The sequence below is a fragment of the Chlorocebus sabaeus genome, chromosome 9 (assembly GCF_047675955.1).
Source record: "Chlorocebus sabaeus isolate Y175 chromosome 9, mChlSab1.0.hap1, whole genome shotgun sequence".
In the NCBI taxonomy this organism is placed as follows: Eukaryota; Metazoa; Chordata; class Mammalia; order Primates; family Cercopithecidae; genus Chlorocebus; species Chlorocebus sabaeus.
The window spans coordinates 49,983,087-50,004,948 of NC_132912.1; the positions used below are offsets into that span (position 1 = coordinate 49,983,087).

General features: G+C 41.8%; 2 protein-coding genes across 10 annotated transcripts in view; one reads left to right on the top strand and one right to left on the bottom strand.

Moving 5' to 3' along the window:
- The window catches only part of LOC103215798 (WASH complex subunit 2A), a 64,354-nt gene that overhangs the window by 34,894 nt on the left and 7,598 nt on the right, over nt 1-21,862 (top strand). For all 5 annotated transcript variants that reach the window (XM_073018967.1, XM_073018969.1, XM_073018970.1 and 2 more), the window contains 8 exons: nt 6-107; nt 2,327-2,458; nt 6,093-6,262; nt 9,845-9,947; nt 14,003-14,155; nt 15,664-15,846; nt 21,068-21,196; nt 21,325-21,405. In XM_073018967.1, the coding sequence (XP_072875068.1) occupies nt 6-107; nt 2,327-2,458; nt 6,093-6,262; nt 9,845-9,947; nt 14,003-14,155; nt 15,664-15,846; nt 21,068-21,196; nt 21,325-21,405 (1,053 nt within the window). The remainder of the gene's footprint in view (nt 1-5; nt 108-2,326; nt 2,459-6,092; nt 6,263-9,844; nt 9,948-14,002; nt 14,156-15,663; nt 15,847-21,067; nt 21,197-21,324; nt 21,406-21,862) is intronic.
- LOC103215797 (ribosome biogenesis protein BMS1 homolog) overlaps nt 9,940-21,862 on the bottom strand; it is a 76,324-nt gene continuing 64,401 nt past the window's right edge. For all 5 annotated transcript variants that reach the window (XR_012093966.1, XM_073018972.1, XM_073018976.1 and 2 more), the window contains one exon: nt 9,940-10,072. The gene's annotated coding sequence lies outside the window, so the exon portion shown is untranslated. The remainder of the gene's footprint in view (nt 10,073-21,862) is intronic.

The following is a 21,862-nucleotide window of genomic DNA, read 5'->3' on the forward strand; positions in this document are numbered from 1 at the left end:
AACAGGATTTGTTTTCTTCACAAAGTGCGAGTAAGTTAAAAGGTGCGTCTCAGCTCCCTAGCAAGCTCCCCACATCGGTTTCCCTGTTCGATGATGAAGACGAAGAGGTAAACATTGTTATTGCAACACTATATAATTTAGATTAGGAGAAAACGGTTGTTGATGTAACTTTCTACCCAGAGGCTCATATACTAGCAAAAGGTGGTAGGGAAGCAGTCAGGCTACCTGAAGTCTATATAATAAAAATATTTCTGTTTTTATTTCAGTGACTTCTTCCTTATATGTTCCTAGCTGTGCAATGGAGAAGACATTAGATTCTTGACGCAGTTCTTTTTCTTTTTCTTTTTTTTTTTTTTTTTTTTTTTTTTTTATGAGATGGAGTCTTTCTCTGTCACCCAGGCTGGAGTGCAGTGGTGCAATCTCGATTCACTGCAGCTGGATTCAAGTGATTCTCCTACCTCAGCCTCCTGAGTAACTGGGACTACAGGCGCGCACCACCACACCCAGCTAATTTTTGTATTGTTAGTAAGACAGGGTTTCACCATGTTGGCCAGGCTAGTCTCGAACTCCTGATCTCAGGTGATCCCCCTGCCTCGGCCTCCCTAAGGGCTAGGATTATAGGTATGAGCCATCGTGCCCGGCCTCTTGACATAGTTCTTATGGAGTGAAATCTACAAGTTTTATTTTTTTAAATCTGCCTTTGAGAAATACAGTTGACCCTTTAACAGTGTGGAGGTTGTTTTGACTTCCATATTGCAGTGAAAAATCCATATATAACTTCTTACTTCCCAAAAACTTATCTACTAAGAGCTTACTGTTAACCAGAAGCCTCACGGGTATCATAAACAGTTGATTAACATATGAATAATATAGTATCTATTTATATATTTTTGTATTCCTGACATATCTAGCATTTCCTTAGTTTTTTTGATATTTCTAGGCTACGTGGTTTGTCTGCAAGATTTTTCAAATTATTGCAAATGTCCAAAAAAAATTTCAACATATTACTGATAAAACATTTGTGTAGAAGTGGACGTGTGCAGCTCAAACCTGTGTCATTCAGGGTCAGCTGTACTTTAGTCTAGAGGATGGATCAATGTTATACCCAGTGACCTATAAGAATGTCTTGGATCAAGTGGAGATACAAAGGAGAAGGCAGCCATGTCCTGACCATGGCCTTTCTTTCCCATCCTGGATGGAGAGAGCACATTGGGGAAGAGAAATAAGAGAGAAGACAACCCAGACCTTAACTCTGATGCAGTACTGGGCAGTGATGAGCTCATAGGCTTTGCCATGAGACCCCTAGGTTCATATCCCAGCTCCACTACTGGCAAACCAGGGACCTGGAGCAAGTAACTTAACCTTCCTTAAGCTCACGTGGTTTAACAGTGAGTAGTGTCATTGTGGCAGCTGTAACTACTAGTGTGACACTCTTGCAGAGTGCCGGCACATAGTAAGTGCATAGTGAATGTGAGCTTTGTCATTAGTATCCCCAGTGGACACCAGCTCATTACTCTCCTGGCCTGTCCTACATTACCGCACTCTCCTTAAAGGAGACTTCATCCAGGAAGACACTCCCTTCATCCATCTTCACATTCCAGGGCTGTTCACCTGCTGTTAAGAGTTTGTCCATCCGAACTCAGACTCAGGCCCTCTGATGCTTTTGTTCCCGTTACCTGAATTAAAGCACCTTAATAAATACAACTTTTGAGGAGTGCTTGACCACAGAAGAGTTTATAAATGCCATTAAACCTAGTACACCAGCAATTTTATTTAGTAAACTATTTCTTCACTTTGTATAATCTCTTTGAAACTAATGAGAAACACAAGACATGCCTTCCCTCCATCCCAGGAGTATGTCTTTCTTACCTGTAAAGGAATGGAGACAGACCCCTAGTTCTCTCCTTTGAGCCATTGTTCTGGTTTCTCGTTTGTGGAGAGGACAGTGTGAGTTTCTGGCTGCTACAGGGGCTCCCATGCCCGTTGCAGGTTGTAACCCCCTGAAATGAGCAGAGAGGCACTTGCCCACAGGGCGACTGGATGGGGCTCAGTTTCTCCTTGTACTCCGTGATCTCATTCACATGTTGTCCTCTTGCTTCTTCCCAGCTGTTCTGCCTTCGAGTTCTATGGTAATCTCTTTCCTTTCTATGGGTGCAGTGGGAAAAGGCTGTAGTTTGGGATTTACTAGCATTTTGTGGGTTTTCCCCGCCGGAGGTGTTATTTGTATACCTGACTGGAGACTTACTTCCTAACAGGTTGATGTAGGAAGACATCCTGTGTTTTCTGTTTATAAAGTTTCTTACCTTTCTGCCATTTGCTTTTCTAGGATAATCTTTTTGGGGGTACAGCTGCTAAGAAGCAGACATTGTCTCTACAAGCTCAGAGACAAGAGAAAGCAAAACCCTCCGAGCTCTCCAAAAAGAAAGCATCTGCCCTGTTGTTCAGCAGCGATGAGGAGGTGAGCCGAGGTTTCTCCTAAGAAAAGGGGAATATTTGATGGGATTTAAGAGTTAAAGCCATCCCAAGTATTTTCTTTTTCTACCTGTTTTATATCTAGTGACATTCAGTCACCAAAGGCGATGTTCACAAGATTGTCTTTTCTGAAGGAAGACATTTAATGTAATATATAATTTAAAGATGAAATCTCTTCAGAATGGTTCGGAATAAATATGAGTCCCGCACAATAGTACATGCTCCTTCTAATGAGTTAGGCCGGCTACAGGAGAAATGATTTCTCACCCGTTGCTAGGTTCATGGTCGAGTCCCCTATAACAAATGACAGATTAACCAGAGAGAAGTGTGTAAGCTTATTGAACATAAGTGTTACCTGACACAGGAGCCTTCAGAAAGGAAGACTCAGAGAAACAGGAAATCCTGTGTCGATTGTATGCTGTCTGATGAAGAAGCAGACAGTTTTGGAGAAGCACCATGAGATGAAAGGGGTGTGACCTGATGGGAATAAGCTGGGGGAGCTCAGCAAGACCTGTGTGGTCAGATGATTCTCTGCATCTTTACAAATAAGGAGGCTCCTTTCCTCTGGGAATAGGGAGGACTGGAATGAAGGTCTTATGACCTACTCCAGAGACGGTTAGAGGATTCTTCTATGGCCTGGTGCAGAGGAGAAGGCCCTGGGAAAGGACAGAGAGACCTTTCTGCTTCTCAGATGCCAAGGTGTCATATTTTGACGTAGCATGTCCCGTATACCCCAATGGCCATATATAGTAGTATCTTCTTAAATGACTACTGTGTTTCATTAATTTAGAACTATTGCTAAACATGGTAGGAGTTACCTATTGAGGTTAAACTCCTTTTTGAAGGAGTCTTACCAATATTTCTGTTTGTGATCTGGATAGATATTACCAAAGACAATAGTGAAAATGGTTTAGTTACTAACTCAATCAGATGTAGTACCAGGGAATCAGATTTAGCTGTGCAGAAAAAGACTTTAAAGATGATGATATTAAAAATCCTGAATATTAAACATCATCCTGTGTTATGATAATTCCTCTTTATTTTAACATTGTAGGCAAGTTAGGAGGGGGTGAATTGGATATATAAGTTGTAGATATGTTCATGTTTTTATTGAAAGCAATTTTAAAATTGCAAAGCAGGTTGCAAAAAAAATGTATTAAAAGCTTATGCAGCGGGGCGTGGTGGCTCATGCCTATAATCTCCGCACTTTGAGAGTCCAAGGCGGACAGATCCCCTGAGGTCAGGAGTTCGAGACCAGCCTGAACAACATGGAAAAACCCCGTCTCTATTAAAAATACAAAAAAATTAGTGAGGTATGGTGGCGCATGCCTGTAATCCCAACTACTCGGGAGGCTGAGGCAGGAGAATCACTTGGACTCAGGAGACGGAGGTTGTCAGCTAAGATCTCGCCATTGCACTCCAGCCTGAGCAACAAGCAAAACTGTCTCAAAAAAAAAAAAAAAAAAAAGCTTATGCAACACACATGTGAACAAGACACAAGGAAAAATTGCTAGTAATCCTTTTACCACAAAAGTCTGAGTTTGGCCTTTAGAAAGCATTTAAGGAAATCCCACCCAGCTATGCTCACACCTCCATATCAAGGAACTCCCAAGCATATATAATTTGTGTTTTCTACTCAAATGTATGAATTTATGATGGATTATCCAGTTTTTTCTTTTAAACATTGTCAGTGGTTGTTCCCTCTGTAGTAACAACCGGACATCAGCGTAGTTGCCTCTGCTAGAGTATTAAAGTGGTTCAGGGAAAATAAAAACATTAGCTAAAGCTTGGAGCAAAAAGACATGCACAGGAAAGATAACCAAGGTTCTAGAATGGGGCGTCCAGTCTTTTGGCTTCCCTGGGCCACACTGGAAGAAGAACTGACTTGGGTCACACAGAAAATGCACTAACAAAGCTGATGAACTAAAAAAATAAAAAAAAAAAGTTCATGCATAAATCCCGTAATATTTTAAGAAAGTTTACAGATTTGTGGTGGGCCGCATTCAAAGCCATACTGGGCTGTGTGTGGCCCTTGGGCCATGGGTTGGACAAGTTTCTCCTAGAACAAAGACTCAACTTCGGCTGCTCACTGGGATCCATGGGGAACTTAAAAGAATGCTGACTTGACAGGCTGGGCACAGTGACTCACGCCTGTAATCCCAGCACTCTGGGAGGCCGAGGTGGGCGAATCACCTGAGGTTAGGAGTTTGAGACCAGCCTGGCCAATGTGGCAAAACTCCGTCTCTATAAAAAATACAAAAATTATCCAGGCATGGTGATACATGCCTATAGTCCTAGCAACTCAGAAGGCTGAGGCAGGAGAATCACTTGAACCCAGGAGGCAGAGGTTGCAGTGAGCCAAGATCACACCACTGCACGCCAGCCTGGGCCACAGAGCGAGACTCCATCTCAAAAAAGGAAAAACAAAAAAAACCTAAGGAGTGCTGACAGCGGATCCCAGCTCCAGAGATTCTGGATTCATCAGTCTGGGGTACAGCCTCATCATTGGAGTTTTGTGATGTTCTCCAGTGGATGCCAGTGTTTAGTCACTGCTAAACATTGACGAGCAATTCTCAAGCTGTAATGTTTAAGAAATCACCTGGGCACCCTGTGAAATGCAGGTTCTGATTCAGAAAGTAGGGGTGGGGCCTGAAATTCTGCATAATCTGCTGCTGGCTTGTGGCCTCCACTTGGATTTGCAAGACTGTAGACTCCAGAGATCAGAGCACTTATGCAAGTGCTTGGGAGTTCTTTGATTTGAAGGGGTGTGAGCATAGCCTAGTGGAATTTCCTTAAATGCTTTCTGAAGGCCACATTCAGACTTGTGGTAAAAGGATTACTAGCAGTTTTTCTTTGTGTCTTCTTCACATGTGTGTTGCATGAATTTTGACACTTTTTTTTTTTGTAATCTGCTTTAGGATTTTTAAAATTAAAATATCATTCTCCTCTGGAGTTGGAAGTTCTTGAGTTCTTGGTATTTTTATATTCGGCTTCCTTCTTATAGCCTCTGTAATTAATGTTGATCCCCTGAAATAGACAAGTCATTTGTCGTAACACAGTGCAGAACAATAGTGGGAAGAGACATCATGGCAGGTGTTGGAGGAGGAAATCATGAGAAGCTCTGTGAGGTCAGAGAACCCAGCTGTCTAGATTTGAGTTCAAAGAAAAGTCTTAGGTATGAACTTTCTTCAAGACTGATACACTCAGTTTAATGCTTAGTTTAAATACAACTTAGTTTAACAAATGTAAGTTTTATTTTACTCCCCATGTTTTATAATCTAAATTGCCAATGGACTTTTGTTTTTTTGAGTTGGAGTCTTGCTCTGTTGCTCAGGCTGGAGTGCAGTGGCACGATCTCAGCTCACTGCAAACTCCGTCTCCCGGGTTCACGCCATTCTCCTGCCTCAGGCTCCCGAGTAGCTGGGACTACAGGCGCCCGCCACCACGCCCGGCTAATTTTTGTGTATTTTTTGTAGAAACGGGGTTTCACCATGTTAGCCAGGATGGTCTCGATCTCCTGACCTCGTGATCTGCCCACCTCAGCCTCCCAAAGTGCTGGGATTACAAGCGTGAGCCACCACACCTGGCCTGGAGTTTTAATATATATTTTATGTTTTAAGGACCAGTGGAATATTCCTGCTTCACAGACCCACTCAGCATCTGACAGCAGGTCTAAAGGAGAACCCAGGGATTCTGGGACCCTCCAGGGCCAGGAGGCCAAGGCTGTGAAAAAGACAAGTCTCTTTGAGGAAGACGAAGAAGATGATCTGTTTGCCATTGCTAAGGACAGGTGAGATAGTCATCGTAAAGAATCCCTCACTCTGTGTCTGTGGTAACAAGAAGAGGAATTTGATGCACAAACTAGTTCCTTGGGTAATTGCTAATCACAGATCACATAGTCATTGCACCAATGAGAATGTCTTTGCTTTTCACTGGCACCATCTTTTCCCTCAGGACACGGAAATGTTTGTCTTCATGGATCCTTATCTGATTTCTTCCCCCATCATGTTTTTTTTTCTTAACGTTAAAGTGTTCTTTTTCTTTGTTTGTCAGGGATTTGAGTATAGTTTGGTATCTTTCATTTGTGATTTTTCTCCAGGCTACTCTAAAGTCTGTCAGGTTTGGTCAGGATTACTTAAAAGTTTGTTATTTGAGGCACATTGCGGTGGCTCACGCCTGTAATCCCAGCACTTTGGGAGGCCGAGGCAGGTGGATCAGGAGGTCAGGAGTTCAAGACCTGGCCAATATGGTGAAACCTGGTCTTTACTGAAAAAATATAAAAATTAACCGGGCTTGGTGGCATGTGCCTGTAGTCCCACCTGCTCAGGAGGCTGAGGCAGAAGAATTGCTTGAACTCGGGAGGCGGAGATTGCACCACTGCACTCCTGCCTGGGCAACAGAACGAGACTCCATCTCAAAAAAAAAAAGTTTGTTATTTGAATAGAAATCTGCTCAGCATTTAACACACCCTGTTAGGAGGAAGTTCCCTGCAGAGCTTTGCAGTATCCCATCAGGGGCTGATAATCCATAGCTGGCCACCTAGGTGCCTCTCCACGTTAATGCTGGAACTGAAGCTGACAGAACATTCAGAGTGAGTGTGGGCTGTGAGTAACATGCTGCCAGATTAGCTTACAGTAATTACTTCCTGCAAATATTTTTTTCCTTTTGAGAGCCTTACATGATTACTTTGAAAGTCAACTGAAGGTTATTAGCAGAAAGAAGTAACTGATTGGACATGTAAATCCTATGCTTTGGTGTGGTTGTCATTTGATAGATTCAGAAGTACCTCAGGTTTCTGTCTCCAAATACTGGGATCTTGTCAAACATTACCATTTCTGCATTAGGCCTCTCTAACTTGACACTCAGGTGCATCTTTGGCTTCTGATTTAGAATATAGGCTCTGGAAACTTGATATTAAATTCTGATTCTGCTGGTTCCTGTCTGAATAACCTTGGGCAAGTTACTTAACTTCCCTGTTCCTCAGTTTCCTCATTTGTTAAGCAAAAATTAAAATAGTACTTCTCTCATGGGTTTGTTGGGATGATGAGATGGAATCTAAATGTGAAATGGTTAGCACAATAGCTGGCACATTCTGAGCATTCAGGTGTTACCAGTTAGCACCGTGAGTGCAGGGAAATAGTACATTCCTTTATTTTTGTTGCTCTCTCCTGGGACATTCTTCTTCCTATGTTGCCTGGCCACCTTCTCCAAACCTTAGTGTAAGTCTTGTTTCTTAAGAAGTCTTCCCAGCCGGGCACAGTGGCTCACGCCTGTAATCCCAGCCCTTGAGGAGGCTGAGGCGGGCAGATCACAAGGTCAGGAGTTGAAGACCAGCCTGACCAACATGGTGAAATCCCATCTCTACTAAAAATACGAAAATGAGCAGGGTGTGGTGGCACACTCCTGTAATCCCAGCTACTTGGGAGACTGAGGCAGGAGAATCGCTTGAACCTGGAGGCAGAAGTTGCAGTGAGCTAAGATCTCGCCACTACACTCCAGCCTGGGCAACAGAGGGAGACTCCATCTCAAAAAAAAAAAAAAAAAAAAAAAAGATTGCCTTCACTAACTTTAAACAGATGAGAAAGAGAAGAAATAGGGAGTCGAGGGCGGACGTGGCTCCACCCTCATACCCCCACACCCTCAGCTGAGCATTTTCTATACTGTATCGAGGTTAGCTTGCTCCCGTGAGCACTCCCTACCCCTACCCCACACAAGGTCATAAATCTGGCAGTCTGAGTCCCATCTTGTTTGTGGGTCCTGGGTCCAGCCACACACGATACCTGGCTTTCAGGAATGCTTTCTCTGCTCCAGATATATCCTCCCTCCTATTGTTCCTGAAGTTCTCTGTCAAGTTTTATGTACGGAAAATAATTCATACCTTCATCAGATCTCAAAAGAAGCTTTATACACACAAGAAGAAATTTGCTTGAGGATGTGGAGGAATTGGAACCCTCATACACTGCTGGTGGGAATGTAAAATGGTATAGTCACTTTGGAAAATTGTTTGACGTTGCCTCAAAATGTTAAACATAGGTCACCATATGACACAATAGTTTCATTGCTATGTATATACATAAGAGAAATGAAATCAGTTGTTCATGTAAAAACTTGTACGTGAGTATTTATTGCAACCTTAGTCATAACAGCCAAAAGTGTAAACAACCCAAATGTCCATCAGCTGATGACTGAATAAAAAAATGTATAACCGTACAATGGACTATTCTTCAGCAATAAAAAAGAGTAAGGTAGTGATGCATCCTAGAACATGAATGAACCTAGAAAATTTTATGTTACTTGAAAGAAGCCGGTCACAGAAAACCACATATTGTATCGTTCCATTTATATGAAATGTATAAAATAGATAAACCATAGAGACAGAAAGTAGATCAGTGGTTGCCAGGGCCTGTGGGGCTGGGGGAATGGAGAGTGATTGCTCATAGGCATGGCGTTTCTTTTTGGGCTCATGATAATGTTGTGCACTTAGGTTGTAGTGATAGTTGCACAACTCGATGAGTATATTGAAAATACCACTGAAGTATGCACTTCTAAAGGGTGAATTTGGCCAGGTGCAATGGCTCATGCCTGTAATCCTGACTGATTGGGAGGCCAAATGAAAGGATCTCTTGAGGCCAGGTGTTTGAGACCAGCCTAGGCAACACAGAGCAACCTCACCTCTCCAAAAAAGTAGAACAATTAGCCAGGCATGGTGACATGTGCCTGTAGTTGTAGCTATTTGAGAGGCTAAGGCAGGAGGATCACTTGAGTTCAGGAATTTGAGGCTGCAGTGAGATATGATTGTGCCACTGCTCTCCAACCTCAGCAATAGAGTAAGACCCTGTCTTAAAAAGTAAAATAAATATTAAAAATTAATAAAAGGTGAATTTTATGGTATATAAATTATGTCTCAATAACACTACTAAGAAAAAGAAATAGAAGCCAGGCCACAGGGTCATTTCCCAGTGCTGATCCCGGCCCTGTGATCTCTCTTGGCAACCGTCTTCCTGACAGTGCTGGAAATAGACATGTCCTCTCTGGTTCTTTTTGTGCTATAGGAAGTGGCAGAGAATGTTCTGCTTAGGAAGGCTCAGGCATCATGTGCCTTGCAGAGGTAACAGCTGGTGCACCTGCACTGGATAGTAAGAGGAGAGGGGCAACCTGAGACGTGAGGGACAGAGGCTGGTGATTTGCTGGAGACAGATTTCATCTATTTCAAAGGTCTTTCTTGTTTGCTTTCAACTGTGTAAGGTGAACTAATGGCTTTGGTGTTTGGGTGGTAGGTGGGTTCCTGTAGGTGCAGTCTAAAAGAAATATTGTTATGTTTTTTTTTTTCATCACACTTTTCCTTAATTTGACCTTTTGTTTGTTTGTGTAGCCAAAAGAAGACCCAGAGAGTGTCACTCCTCTTTGAAGACGATGTTGATAGCGGAGGCTCTCTGTTTGGCTCTCCTCCTACATCTGTTCCTCCTGCAACAACGGTATTCTTCATCTCTTAGTCCCAGGAAATGTCCTTGAGTTTATGCTGCATCAGTAGTGGTGCTTCCCCGAATCAGCTCTTCATGCCTAACCTTGGAGGCTGAGTCTTATGGAAGACCTTATCTGCCTAGTTTCAGAAAGAGATCTTCTGATTAATAGTATTCTACAGAAGAAGCACATGTGCAAAGCCATCATTCAGTGTCAGGTGTAGGAACAAGAAACTGGATCTCAGAAGAGTCTTGTCCCCATTGGCATGGAATTCTGCTAACATTAGACGAGGCTAGTTAAGGCAAAATCATTCCTTTTATGAGTGTGTGTCAAGTACTAACACTGGTTTATATTAGCTAATCAGTAAAAAGAAAGGAAATTCTCACATGTGCTACAAAATGCATGAACCTTGAGGCCATTATACTCTATCAGTGGAGAAATGGTCACACAGGTCCTAGTATAATTAGACTGTGGAATACTATATAGTGGTGAAAAAACCCAAGGTAGAGCTTATGGGATGAAAAACTACTGCAGGCCAGGAAGAAAAAAAAAAAAAAGAGGAAGAAGAAGAAGATGCATAAACACATATAACATGGTGTCATTTAAATTAAAAAAAAAAAAAAAAGAAATACATGTGAATGCCTGGAAACGGGCTTGAAAGGATCGACAGCACATTGTTACTGGTGATTATACCCAGGGAAAGGTATGGAATGGGGGACTTCATACTCTCAATGCCTTTTTAAAGCCTTTTTAAAGAAGGCATTTGTGCATTACTGTGGAATTAGAAATAAACTCCAAACAAAAAATATCTAGGAGATATGGAAGAAGACTCTTCCTGTTAAATGGAGTTGCACAGCTTGTGCCAGAAGCTCTCAGCCCTGGACCAGCACGCTGCCCACCCTGGGCCCAGGTTCCCTGCTGCTGCTTCTATGGGGCTCCTGAGCCTTTCCTTGGGTCTCGCCCTTTGAGGACATCCAGTGGCTGTACAGTTAAGAGTCAGGAGATCTGATTGGTTTTTCTTTGTAAATTATAAATAACCTACTCTGGAGGATAACTGAACAATAAATTAATGAATTTTGCAGCCTCTGGAGCTATAAAACTTCTTTCAACCTATTGGAAATTATGATTGTTAAATAAAACAAAAGGTCAAGACACACAGCTTAAGTAGCTAAATAGCCTGCTCGTTTTTGATAATCATCTTAGGCAATAGTAAATAAAAGATATTTCCGTGTAAGTTAATTGTGACTTGGTTGTAAGCCTATGTTGACCAAAAGGTTAAACAACAGGCAGGAGAACTTAAAAAATGTAATGGGAGTTTTGTTCTGAGCCAAGCTTGAGAACTACTAGCCCAGTAAAGAGACTGCACAAACTGAGAACGCATCCCAGAGCGTGCCACACGAGACACAGCCTTTATACATTTCTATTACATAGAAAATGGGAGAAGGGGGCAGTGAAGCAAAGGTGATGTTCTTAACAGTTCTGATTGGTGCTCAGTGACATTGTGTATAAGATAAAATATGTGGTTAGCGCATTTTACTCATTAGCCTTTTGCCCTAATGAGTACATACGGGTCCCAGAGTCAGGAGAGGGATGGTTGATTTTGTGCTGCCTTTGTGCTTTATCTGATAGGCAGGTTGTAATCGGTACATGTCAGTGAGATATTTGACAGACTCTGGCCTTGCAGGCGAGGTTCAGCTTTCGTTCATAGGCCCGGTTTCTATTACCCATATGGCCAAGATGCAGCCATTTTAGACAATTGCTTTTTTTTTTTCCATCAGACTTTCCTTATTTTCTGACACCTATCAAGAAAGTAAATTTGGCCAGGCGTGGTGGCTCATACCTGTAATCCCAGCACTTTGGGAGGCCGAGGTGGGTGGATCACCTGAGGTCAGGAGTTTGGGACCAGCCTGGCCAACATGGTGAAACCCCATCTCTACTAAAAATACAAAAATTAGCCGGGCATGGTGATGCACACCTGTAATCCCAGCTACTAGGGAGCCTGAGGCAGGAGAATCACTTGAACCCGAGAGACAGATTTTGCAGTGAGCTGAGATTGTGCCAGTGCACTCCAGCCTGGGCAACAGAGCAAGACTTCATCTCAAAAAAAAAAAAGAAAAACAGAAAGTAAATTTCATGACAAGGATGAGTAGTTAGCTTGCCTTCAAGAAGATGAAAATTGGTACTTTGCATAGCATTTTCTGTGGTTTAAGGACCTTAGTTGTATCTGAAGGAAGAATATGATTTGCCATACTTAAGTCTCTTTTTGTCTCCCCTATCAACTAGTTGCATTGAAATTTTTTTTTTTTTTTTTTGAGACGGAGTCTCGCTCTGTCGCCAAGGCTGGCGTGCACTGGCGAGATCTCGGCTCACTGCAAGCTCCACCTCCCGGGTTCACGCCATTCTCCTGCCTCAGCCTCCCAAATAGCTGGGACTGCAGATGCCCTCCACCACGCCCAGCTAACTTTTTGTATTTCTTTAGTAGAGATAGGGTTTCACCATGTTAGCCAAGATGGCCTCGATTTCCTGACCTCGTGATCTGCCCACCTCGGCCTCCCAAAGTGCTTGGATTACAGGCGTGAGCCGAGATCCAGTGAGCCGAGATCACACCAGTGCACGCCAGCCTGGGTGACAGAGCGAGACTCTGTCTCAAAAAAAAAATTTTTTTTGTCAATGCAGCTAGTTGATAGAGGAGACAAAAAGAGACTTAAGTATGGCAAATCATATTCTTCCTTCATATACAACTAAGGTCCTTAAACCACAGAAAATGGTTTCAATGCGCCTGGCCTGCATTGAATTTTTATGTAGTTTTCAGTGAGTCCAGGATGTTCCACAAAAGCGTTTTCCTTTAATCACTTCACTGTTGCCTTATCTCTTCTGAAATTCTTCATGAGCTTCCAGTGTTCTTTTATGTCAAGTTCAATGGTTTTGCACTTTACTTATCTCTTCCTAACTAAAAATTCCCTTGCTCTCTTCTTTCTTCATTCATCACATTTTAAAATCATGATTAGCAATGTCCTTCCTTAGTTTCCCAAATCTGCCTTCCTAACTTGATTTAGGCATTGCCTCAAAGCACACTTCCTCATGTCATATGGTATGATTTGTATCTGTACTATACTATAATAGAGCTTTAGTTTTTTCTCAAGAACTTGTTGATAAGTCACTTGCCCCAAAGATGCCATGAATTCCAGGTAAGTCACAAACCTCAGTTTCCTAGTCCCCAAATCCCTGCCTCTCTGATAAGGAAGAGATGAGAAATGGGCTAAAGAGCTTACAGGCTTGTACTGAACACTGAGTTGGTGTAAAACGCCGGGACAGGCTGTGGAATTATAGTGTATAGTCCTTTCAGATGAACGGACAAACAGATGTGTGCTAGCTGTTATATAATTGGGAAGAAAGTCAAGGAAGAGTCACGTAGAGAGATAAATATGCTTATTCAACAAAGCAACTTGACACTTAAGAGAACAGAGACCATGGGTGACATCTGAGTGGGGACCTTGCTTGAAGGATGAGGAGGATTTGCTTCTACAGACATCGAGGGCAGCGTGACATGGGAGTTTGAAAGTTTGCAGTGACTTTAAGGAACAGTAAAGAATGAGGAGATGCACATGAGTAGAGGGATAGAATGGGGTGTCTGCTGAGTGTCATTTGCTTCATGCAAGGAGTGCAGGTTTGGGTTGGGAGAGGACGTGATCCAGCGGTTTCTTGTTTTAGCAAGACAACTCTGGGTGATGTCTTCTAGTTGAAATATAAGAGGAATGAGGCAGAGAGAGAGACTCATAATCGTCTGGTAGCAGAGGTAAGGATCTGAGTGAGGGAGGCATGGGGGTTGACAGACACGAGTAGACAGATACAGGTGATGTGATGGTGTGAAGTGCCCTATCCCCAAGTCTCAGGTGATGATGTTTGTTGCTTCTCCCTTTTGATGGCACCTTCCCTATCCTGTCCTCTCTTCCTTCATCACATTTAGCTGAAGCCCGAAGAGGATGGTTTGGGCTTGTTCTGTATATGGCCATGCTGGTCAGACACACTTTTTTATTGTTTTGGATGTCATGTACTCTTCTTTTGGTAGAAAAAAGAGACTGTCTCTGAGGCACCACCTTTGCTGTTCAGCGACGAAGAAGAGAAGGAGGCACCACTTGGAGTAAAGCCTGTGGATAAGAAGGTTGAGAGTGCCAAGGAGTCGTTAGAATTTGGGAGAACTGATGTGGCTGAGTCAGAAAAGGTGGACTTTTTTCTCTTGTATGCTTGAATGCATTTGTCTCTCGTATGTTGTTTTAAACACACAAAACCCCTTAAGTTTTTTGACCACAGAAAATAAATGGCCCATTTGTAGACAGATTTGAACACACAGACAAGCAGTCTGTCCCCACAGTGCAGGAAGTCTCTGCAGGGCCTTTCCTCCCGGCCGTTCTCCAAGACACGTGTGCACTGCGGTGTGCCTGCTCATGTCTCTGTGGTTACTGTCATGTCATGGCATCTTTGCTTTCTAACTTGTTCTCTTCTGTGCAGTGTTCCTGTTACCCTTGGTCCTCCTTTGGTCCCCAGCTGTACTTGAATTTAAATGTCAGTTTTAAGGAGATCTTAGTTTAGCATCCTTTTACTTTTAGATGATATTGGCAAGGAATTACAGAGTAGAGCGAAATGTCTACTCTTTCTAAAACACTAGCTTTCGTGTCCTGGACTGTCTGCCATCTCTTGCAGGAGGCCCGTGGGTAGTGCTGTTGACCACGCCTGGGCATTCAGCCTTGTGGTTGCCTTCAGCCTCTATATGCCTTTTCTCTTTCTCTTAACTTTTCTTATATACTGTGTCCAGCTGCTTAGGTCTAAAATCTCCCAGGGCCTGTGTGAAGAGCATTGCATTTGCATTTACTGCTGAGGCTCCTTGGAGCTACAGTGATACAAGCATTTCATTTGTACCTGTATTCCTGTGTGACATTCTCTTCCCAGTGGCTGTGTGTGGACCCCTGTCCTATTCCAGTCCCAGTCCACACTTGACTCTGACTGGTTGTTATACTGCCCTCTCCCTCACTGAGTGTAAGCCCCTTGCGGACTAGGCCCGGTTTGTTTTGCTCACCATTATATCTGTAGTACTTGGCATATTACCTTGCACACAGTAGGCACTATGTTATAAATTATGTATTTCTTTAAAGAAGCATTTTTTTAATAGTTTGAGTATTCTGAAATCAGGATGTACCTCAATCAATGGTATCTTACCTGAAATGTGCTACTTGTTGAATGAATAAATGCTGCATTTTAGAATTATTTGAGAGATTCTTCTTCAATTTTCTATACAGTGTAAGCCTTCTACCATTTGAGGGTCGGATTTTCCCGATTAGATTTCCCCTTGGGGCTTAGGTGTTAGTTAAATGCTGCGAATTCATTGGTCTACTCCCAGTGATTTGCACTTGTGTTATCTTTGTCACTTAGAAGTTCTTCCTAGTTCATGATCCACCAGTGTGCATCAGGATCATAGCTGTCCTATCACTGGGTAGGAGAGAGGGACCCATGGTCTTAAACTGCTTGGAAAAATTATCTTTGGCTATGAATGATTGTACAAGACCGTCTCTTGGAGCAGCCAATCAAGAGTTGGGAGCAGATATGATTCACTGTGCCCTGAGTCATGCAAATGTGGCAGTTACTGAATTAATGAGGAGCTTGGCATGCTTCATGATAGGATTTATATTTCCAGGTGTTACTTATTTTTTTCCCCCCTATTATTTTCCTTTTCAGGAAGGACTTTTGACTAGATCTGCTCAGGAAGCAGTCAAGCATTCTGATTTATTTTCTTCATCATCCCCATTGGACAAAGGAACCAAGGCTAGAACCAAAACTGTTCTTAGCTTGTTTGATGAGGAAGAGGATAAAATGGAAGATCAAAACACTATCCAGGCTCCCCAGAAAGAAGTAGGAAAGGTAAGCAAAAAGCAATAGCAGTTCAAGTCTCTAGATGAGATAAAAGATTCTCATCTCATGGTTGTTGTTCTGTCATTTGAGTTTCTGAAGGAATCTTAACCTTCATTGTAGCATGTTAATGATTCTCTGCAGTAATTAGATATTTGGGAATCTTAATCAGGAACTCTTACCTCAGGTAGCAGTGTTAGGATAGGGGATTAGAATTTCACCCACCTCTTCTGGGATTTACAGACCTTGTTGTTCCTTCTAGCAAAGCTTTGCCCCTTGGCCAGTTGTGGGATGTAAGCAACAGGAAAGGGAAGTTAGGCTGGAGCTGTACAGTTAAGTATTTCTAACATTCAGTTTAAGAAAAAGTGTTGTAGATGAACCTTTCATACTGATTAGGTGTCAGCAAACTTTTTCTATAAAGGACCATATAATGACTATTTTAGCTTTTGCAGGCTATTTGGGCTCTTTCATAACTGCCTAGCTCTGCCATTGGCAGCATGAAAACGGCCCTAGGAAGCATGAAGATGGATGGGCATGCCTGTGTTCCAATAAGTTTTATTAATAAAAATAGGTGATGGTCAGCCGGGCATGGTGGCTCATATCTGTAATCCCAGCACTTTCGGAGGCCGAGGCGGGTGGATGACAAGGTCAAGAGATCGAGACCATCCTGGCCAACATAATGAAACCCTGTTTCTACTAAAAACACAAAAAATAGTTTGGCATGGTGACACGTGCCTGTAATCCCAGCTACTCGGGAGGCTGAGGCAGGAGAATTGCTTAAACCAGGAAGTTGGAGGTTGTAGTGAGCCGAGATCACTGCACTCCAGCCTAGTGACATAATGAGACTCCATCTCAAAAAAAAAAACAGGTGATGGTCATTCTGTAAGGTTAAGTATGACTGTGATATTAAAACTAGACAGAGACATCACCAGAAAGCTACAGATATCCTTTACGAATGTAGAGGCCAAAATCTTCAACAAAAAATACTACTAAACACAGTTTAGCAAAATAGAAAAAGGATTGCACATTATGAGAAGTGAGATTTATTCCTGGAATGCAAGGTTTGTTGAACATCTAAAATCAATTGATATAATACACTGTATCAGTAAAATACAGAATTAAAAGGCACATGATCATCTCAACAGATGCAGAAAAAGCATTTAATAAAATCCAAACCTTGTCATGATAAAGCACTCAATTAGTTAGGCATAGGAGGGAGCTTAATGGACTTGATAAAGGACATCTACGAAATCCCACAGCTGACATCACACTTAATGGTGAAAGACTACATGTGTTTCAACCCTAAGATCATGAACAACACAACGATGTCCACCCTTGGTAATTCTAATCAACCTTGTACTGGGGATTCTAAGCAGGGCATGTAGGTGAGAAAATGAAATAAAAGGCATTCAGATTGGAAAGGAAAAAGTGAAGTGAAACAAACTGTTTGCAGATTGCATGATCTTTTATATAGAAAGTCTTAAGGAATCTACAAAAACATCCATTGGAAATAATTATATTCATTAAGATTGAAGGATGTAGTAAGATCAATATGTGAAAATCAGTTGTTCTGTAAACTAGTAATGAACAGTTACTAGCTTATGAAAGTTACTACTAGTGACTTTCTTTTTTTTTTTTTTTTTTATGACAGAGTTTCACTCTTGTCCCCCAGGCTGGATTGCAATGGCACAATCTCGGCTCACTGCAACCTTTGCCTCCTGGGTTCAAGAAATTCTCCTGCCTCAGCCTCTCGAGTAGCTGGGATTATAGGCACCCACCACCATGTCCAGCTAATTTTTGTAATTTTAGTAGAGATGGGGTTTCACCATGTTGGCCAGGCTGATCTCGAACTCCTGACCTCAGGTGATCCACCTGCCTCAGCCTCCCGAAGTGCTGGGATTACAGGCATGAGCCACCACACCTGGCTTACTAGTAGTAACTTTCATGAGCAATTACTAGCTTATGAATGAAATTAAGAAATCAGTTTCTTTTATAGTAATACCAAGAAGGGTAAAATACTTAGGAGTAGATTTAGCAAAAGAAGTACACGACTTGTAAACTAAAATCTACAAAACATTGAAAGAAATTAAAAACCTAAAATAGATGGAAAGACATCTCGTGTTTATGGACCAGAAACCCTTAATATTCGTAACGTGGCAATACTTCCTTCCCAGATTGATTTATTGTAATCTCTATCAAAATTCCAGCTTGCTTTTTGCAGAAATGGACAAGCTGATCCTAGAATTTTTACGGAAGTGTAAGAGACCAAGAATAGCCAAGAGTCTTGGGAGAACAAAGTTAGAAGACTCACACTTCCTGATTTCGAAACTTACTTTAAGACAGGGTGGTATTGGCATAAGGTATAGATCCGTGAAGTAGAATTGAGAGTCTAGAAATAAACCCTCACATTTGCAGTCAGTTGCTTAAGGTGACAAGATATTTCAGTGGGAAGAGAATAGTCTTCAGCAGATGTGCCAGGATGCTGATTATCTACATGCAAAGGAATGAAGTTGGACCCATTAATAAACAAACTCAGATCCAGTGTAAGATCCAAATGTAAAAACTAAAACTGTACAACTCCAAGAATCTAGAGAGTATGTGAATAAATTATCATGACCTTGGATTAGGCAAAGCCTTCTTAGATAAGACACCAAAAGCACAAGTGACAAAAATAGCTACCTTGGACTTTATTTAAATGAAAAACATTGTGCTTCAAAGGGCACCATCTGGAAAGTCAAACGACCACCCACAAAATGGGAGAAAAGACTTGCAAATCATGTATTTGATAAAGGACTTAGATCCAGAATATGTAAAAGACTTATAAGTCAATATTAAAAAGACAAATAGCCCAGATGAAAGAAGGGATAGGACAGAAGGGATAGGCCAGGCATTGTGGCTCATGTCTGTAATCCCAGCAGTTTGGGAGACCAGGGCGGGAGGATGGCTTTAGGCCGGGAGTTCACGACCAGCCTGGGCAACATAGCGAGATCCTGTCTCTACAAAAAATTTTAAAAATTAGCCAGGACTGGTTGTGTGCTCCTATAGTTCTATCTCCTTGGGAAGTTGAGGCAGAAGAGTCCTTGGAGCCCAGGAATTCAAGGCTGCAGTGGGCTGTGATCACACCACTGTACTCTAGCCTGAAAAAAAATAGATAGGACAGACACCTGAATAGAGATTTTACTAAAGAAGATAGACAAATGGCCAAAAAGCATACAGAAGGATGCTCAGTGTCAGGGAAGCCAAAACCACAGTGACATACCGCTTCATACCCGAGAAAAGGACTGTAATAAACAAAAAAGGGAAGTAACGAGTGTTGGTAAGAATGTGGAGAAATGGAAATTCTCCTTACTGCTGCAAATGTGGAACAGTACAACCACTTTGGAAAACAGTTTGCTGTTCTTCAAATTCTTGTAACATAGAGCTACCACACAATCCAGGAATTTTATTCCTGGGTACATACCCAAGAGAACTAAAAACATATGTTCACACAAAACTTGAATGTGATTGTTCCCAGCAGTGTTATTCATAATAGCCTTAAGATGGAAACAGTGGCTAAACATAATATAGTATATCCATGCAACGGAATATTATTTGGTAATAAAAAAGGCAAAGTACTGATACATGCTGCCACATGGATGAACCTTGAAAACTTTCTAAATAAAATAAACCAGTCATGAAGGACCACATATTATGTGATTCCATTTATATGAAATGTCCAGAATAGGCATATCGAAGCAGACAGAAAGTAGATTAGTAGGTACTGGGGGCTGGGAGTGGCAGTGAGCAGGAATGAATAATTACTGCTAATGGTTTGGGGTTTCTTTTGGAGGTAATGAGAATGTTCTAAACTTAGATTGTGGTAGTGGTTACACAAATCTGAATATACCAAAAAATCATTACATTGTATACTGTAAATGGGTAGATTTTATGTTAGATGAATTTAATCTCATTGGTGATGTTATGCAAACGGGGTTGGCAGGTCATAGATTGCCAATCCTTTTTATAGATCTAACTGAAGAAATAGTCTATGTTTATTTCTACAAAAAATGTTTTATGAATTTTTTTGTTATTCTAATACTATAAGTCTATTTATAAATGAGAGCTGCACACAGTGAATATGATTAATTCGATATATATTCTCCCAGTCTCTTACTGTGTATGGTTTTGTAATGTTTGTCCATGGTTGTGAAATGTTTAACCTTACTTGCTGTGTTAAACTCATTTTTATGTATGACAATAATAATTATTGCTAATGTGATTTATTTTGTTAGAAGTAAGTTTTTGGTTAGTTGGTTTTTTTGGTTTGTTTGTTTTTTTGAGATGGAGTCCTACTGTGTTGCCCAGGCTGGAGTGCAATGGCGTGATCTTGGCTCACTTGAGCCTCCGCCTCCCAGGTTCAAGGATTCTCCTGCCTCAGCCTCCCGAGTAGCTGGGACTACAGGCACGCGCCACCATGCCTGGCTAATCTTTGTATTTTTAGTAGAGATGGGGTTTTACCATGTTGGCCAGGCTGGTCTCGAACTCCTGGTCTCTGGTAATCCGCCCGCCTTGGCCTCCCAAAGTGCTGGGATTACAGGCATGAGCTACCACACCTGGCCCTTTTGTTAAGTTTTAATCTGTGACTGTGATACTAAAGAAATAGGGATAAAGAATGTCAGGTCTAGAGTATTATATTATCAAACCAATAATGTTGATGGTAACTTTTAAATGTTAGATATGTAGTAAACAAAAAGGGACTCACTTGGAGTCTGAAAGTAGGGCAGAAGTGATGGATGGGCATGGGAAGGCTTGTAGTTGCACCTGGGCCAGGTCTTTGGTCTGCAGTGCTTACAGGTGAGAAATACATACTTGACCACTCTGTGTAGTTTGTGCGTGAGTCACCTGCTGTGTCTTCTTCCCTTTGGGAATGAGATGGAGAGAATTCATTCAGTTGTGTGTTTCTTATCGTCAAAATGTTTCTCATTATGGAACTAACAGATTGCTTTGTGTGTATATATATATATATAATTTTGTATTTATAAATATATTTTCTGCTATTTTTGGAAGCGCCATAGTATTCCATTTTGTTAATGTTTCTTGCCCCTACTGAGTGGCTTTTAGGCTGTGGCCAGCCTTCTGCTAATATAATACAGCTGCAGAGGACATCTTTGTTGTGTCCATCTTTACATGTGTAACTTCCTTGAGATAAGTTCTTACAGCTCTAATCACACGTGACCTTCCTTCCTATTCCCAGGGCCGCGATCCTGATACCCGCCCCAAGAGCACAGGTGTCTTCCAGGATGAAGAGCTCCTTTTCAGCCACAAGCTCCAAAAGGACAATGACCCAGATGTTGACCTTTTCGCTGGCACCAAAAAACCCAAGGTCAGTTCCAAATGGTTCCCCACATTATGGCTTTGTTATTATATTGGGTACCGTCTCAGCAGCTCACCTAGTTCTCTTTGTAAATTGTTTTGCTTTTGGATATTGAACTTGAGTCTTGTTTATTCTAGCTGTTAGAGCCAAGTGTTGGGAGCCTGTTCGGGGATGATGAAGTTGATGATCTTTTCAGCTCTGCCAAGTCCCAGCCTTTGGTACCAGCCTTTTGTTCTCAATACCAGGTTGTGTGGGAAAGATTCCAGGAAAGGAAACTAACGTCCAGTTAGGTGATTAAGGAAAATCCTAGGATAGTCATGGTGCTTCCTACTAAATGAATGGCAAATAATATGCGGAGGGGGGTGTGTGTGGAGGATGCAGTGCTTAGTTTCTGTTGTTCCCCATCTTAGGTTCCCTATACTAACATTAAAACATTAACAATCCAGGCTCTCTAACTGTACTATACATTTGTGTGATGTTTAAATGGTTGATTGAAAGACCATTGCATACACTGGGGTGACTAAATATTCATGCCTTTCAGGTGCAAAGCTTCAGTCTGAGTTTTAGCCTTCCTATGTCATTTTCTCCCCCAGCCCCAATAGGTTTTTGTAAGTACTCTGTTTTCTTTTTATCATAGAGAGAACTCCTGTGACAGCCGCAGTCTTCAGAATGCTA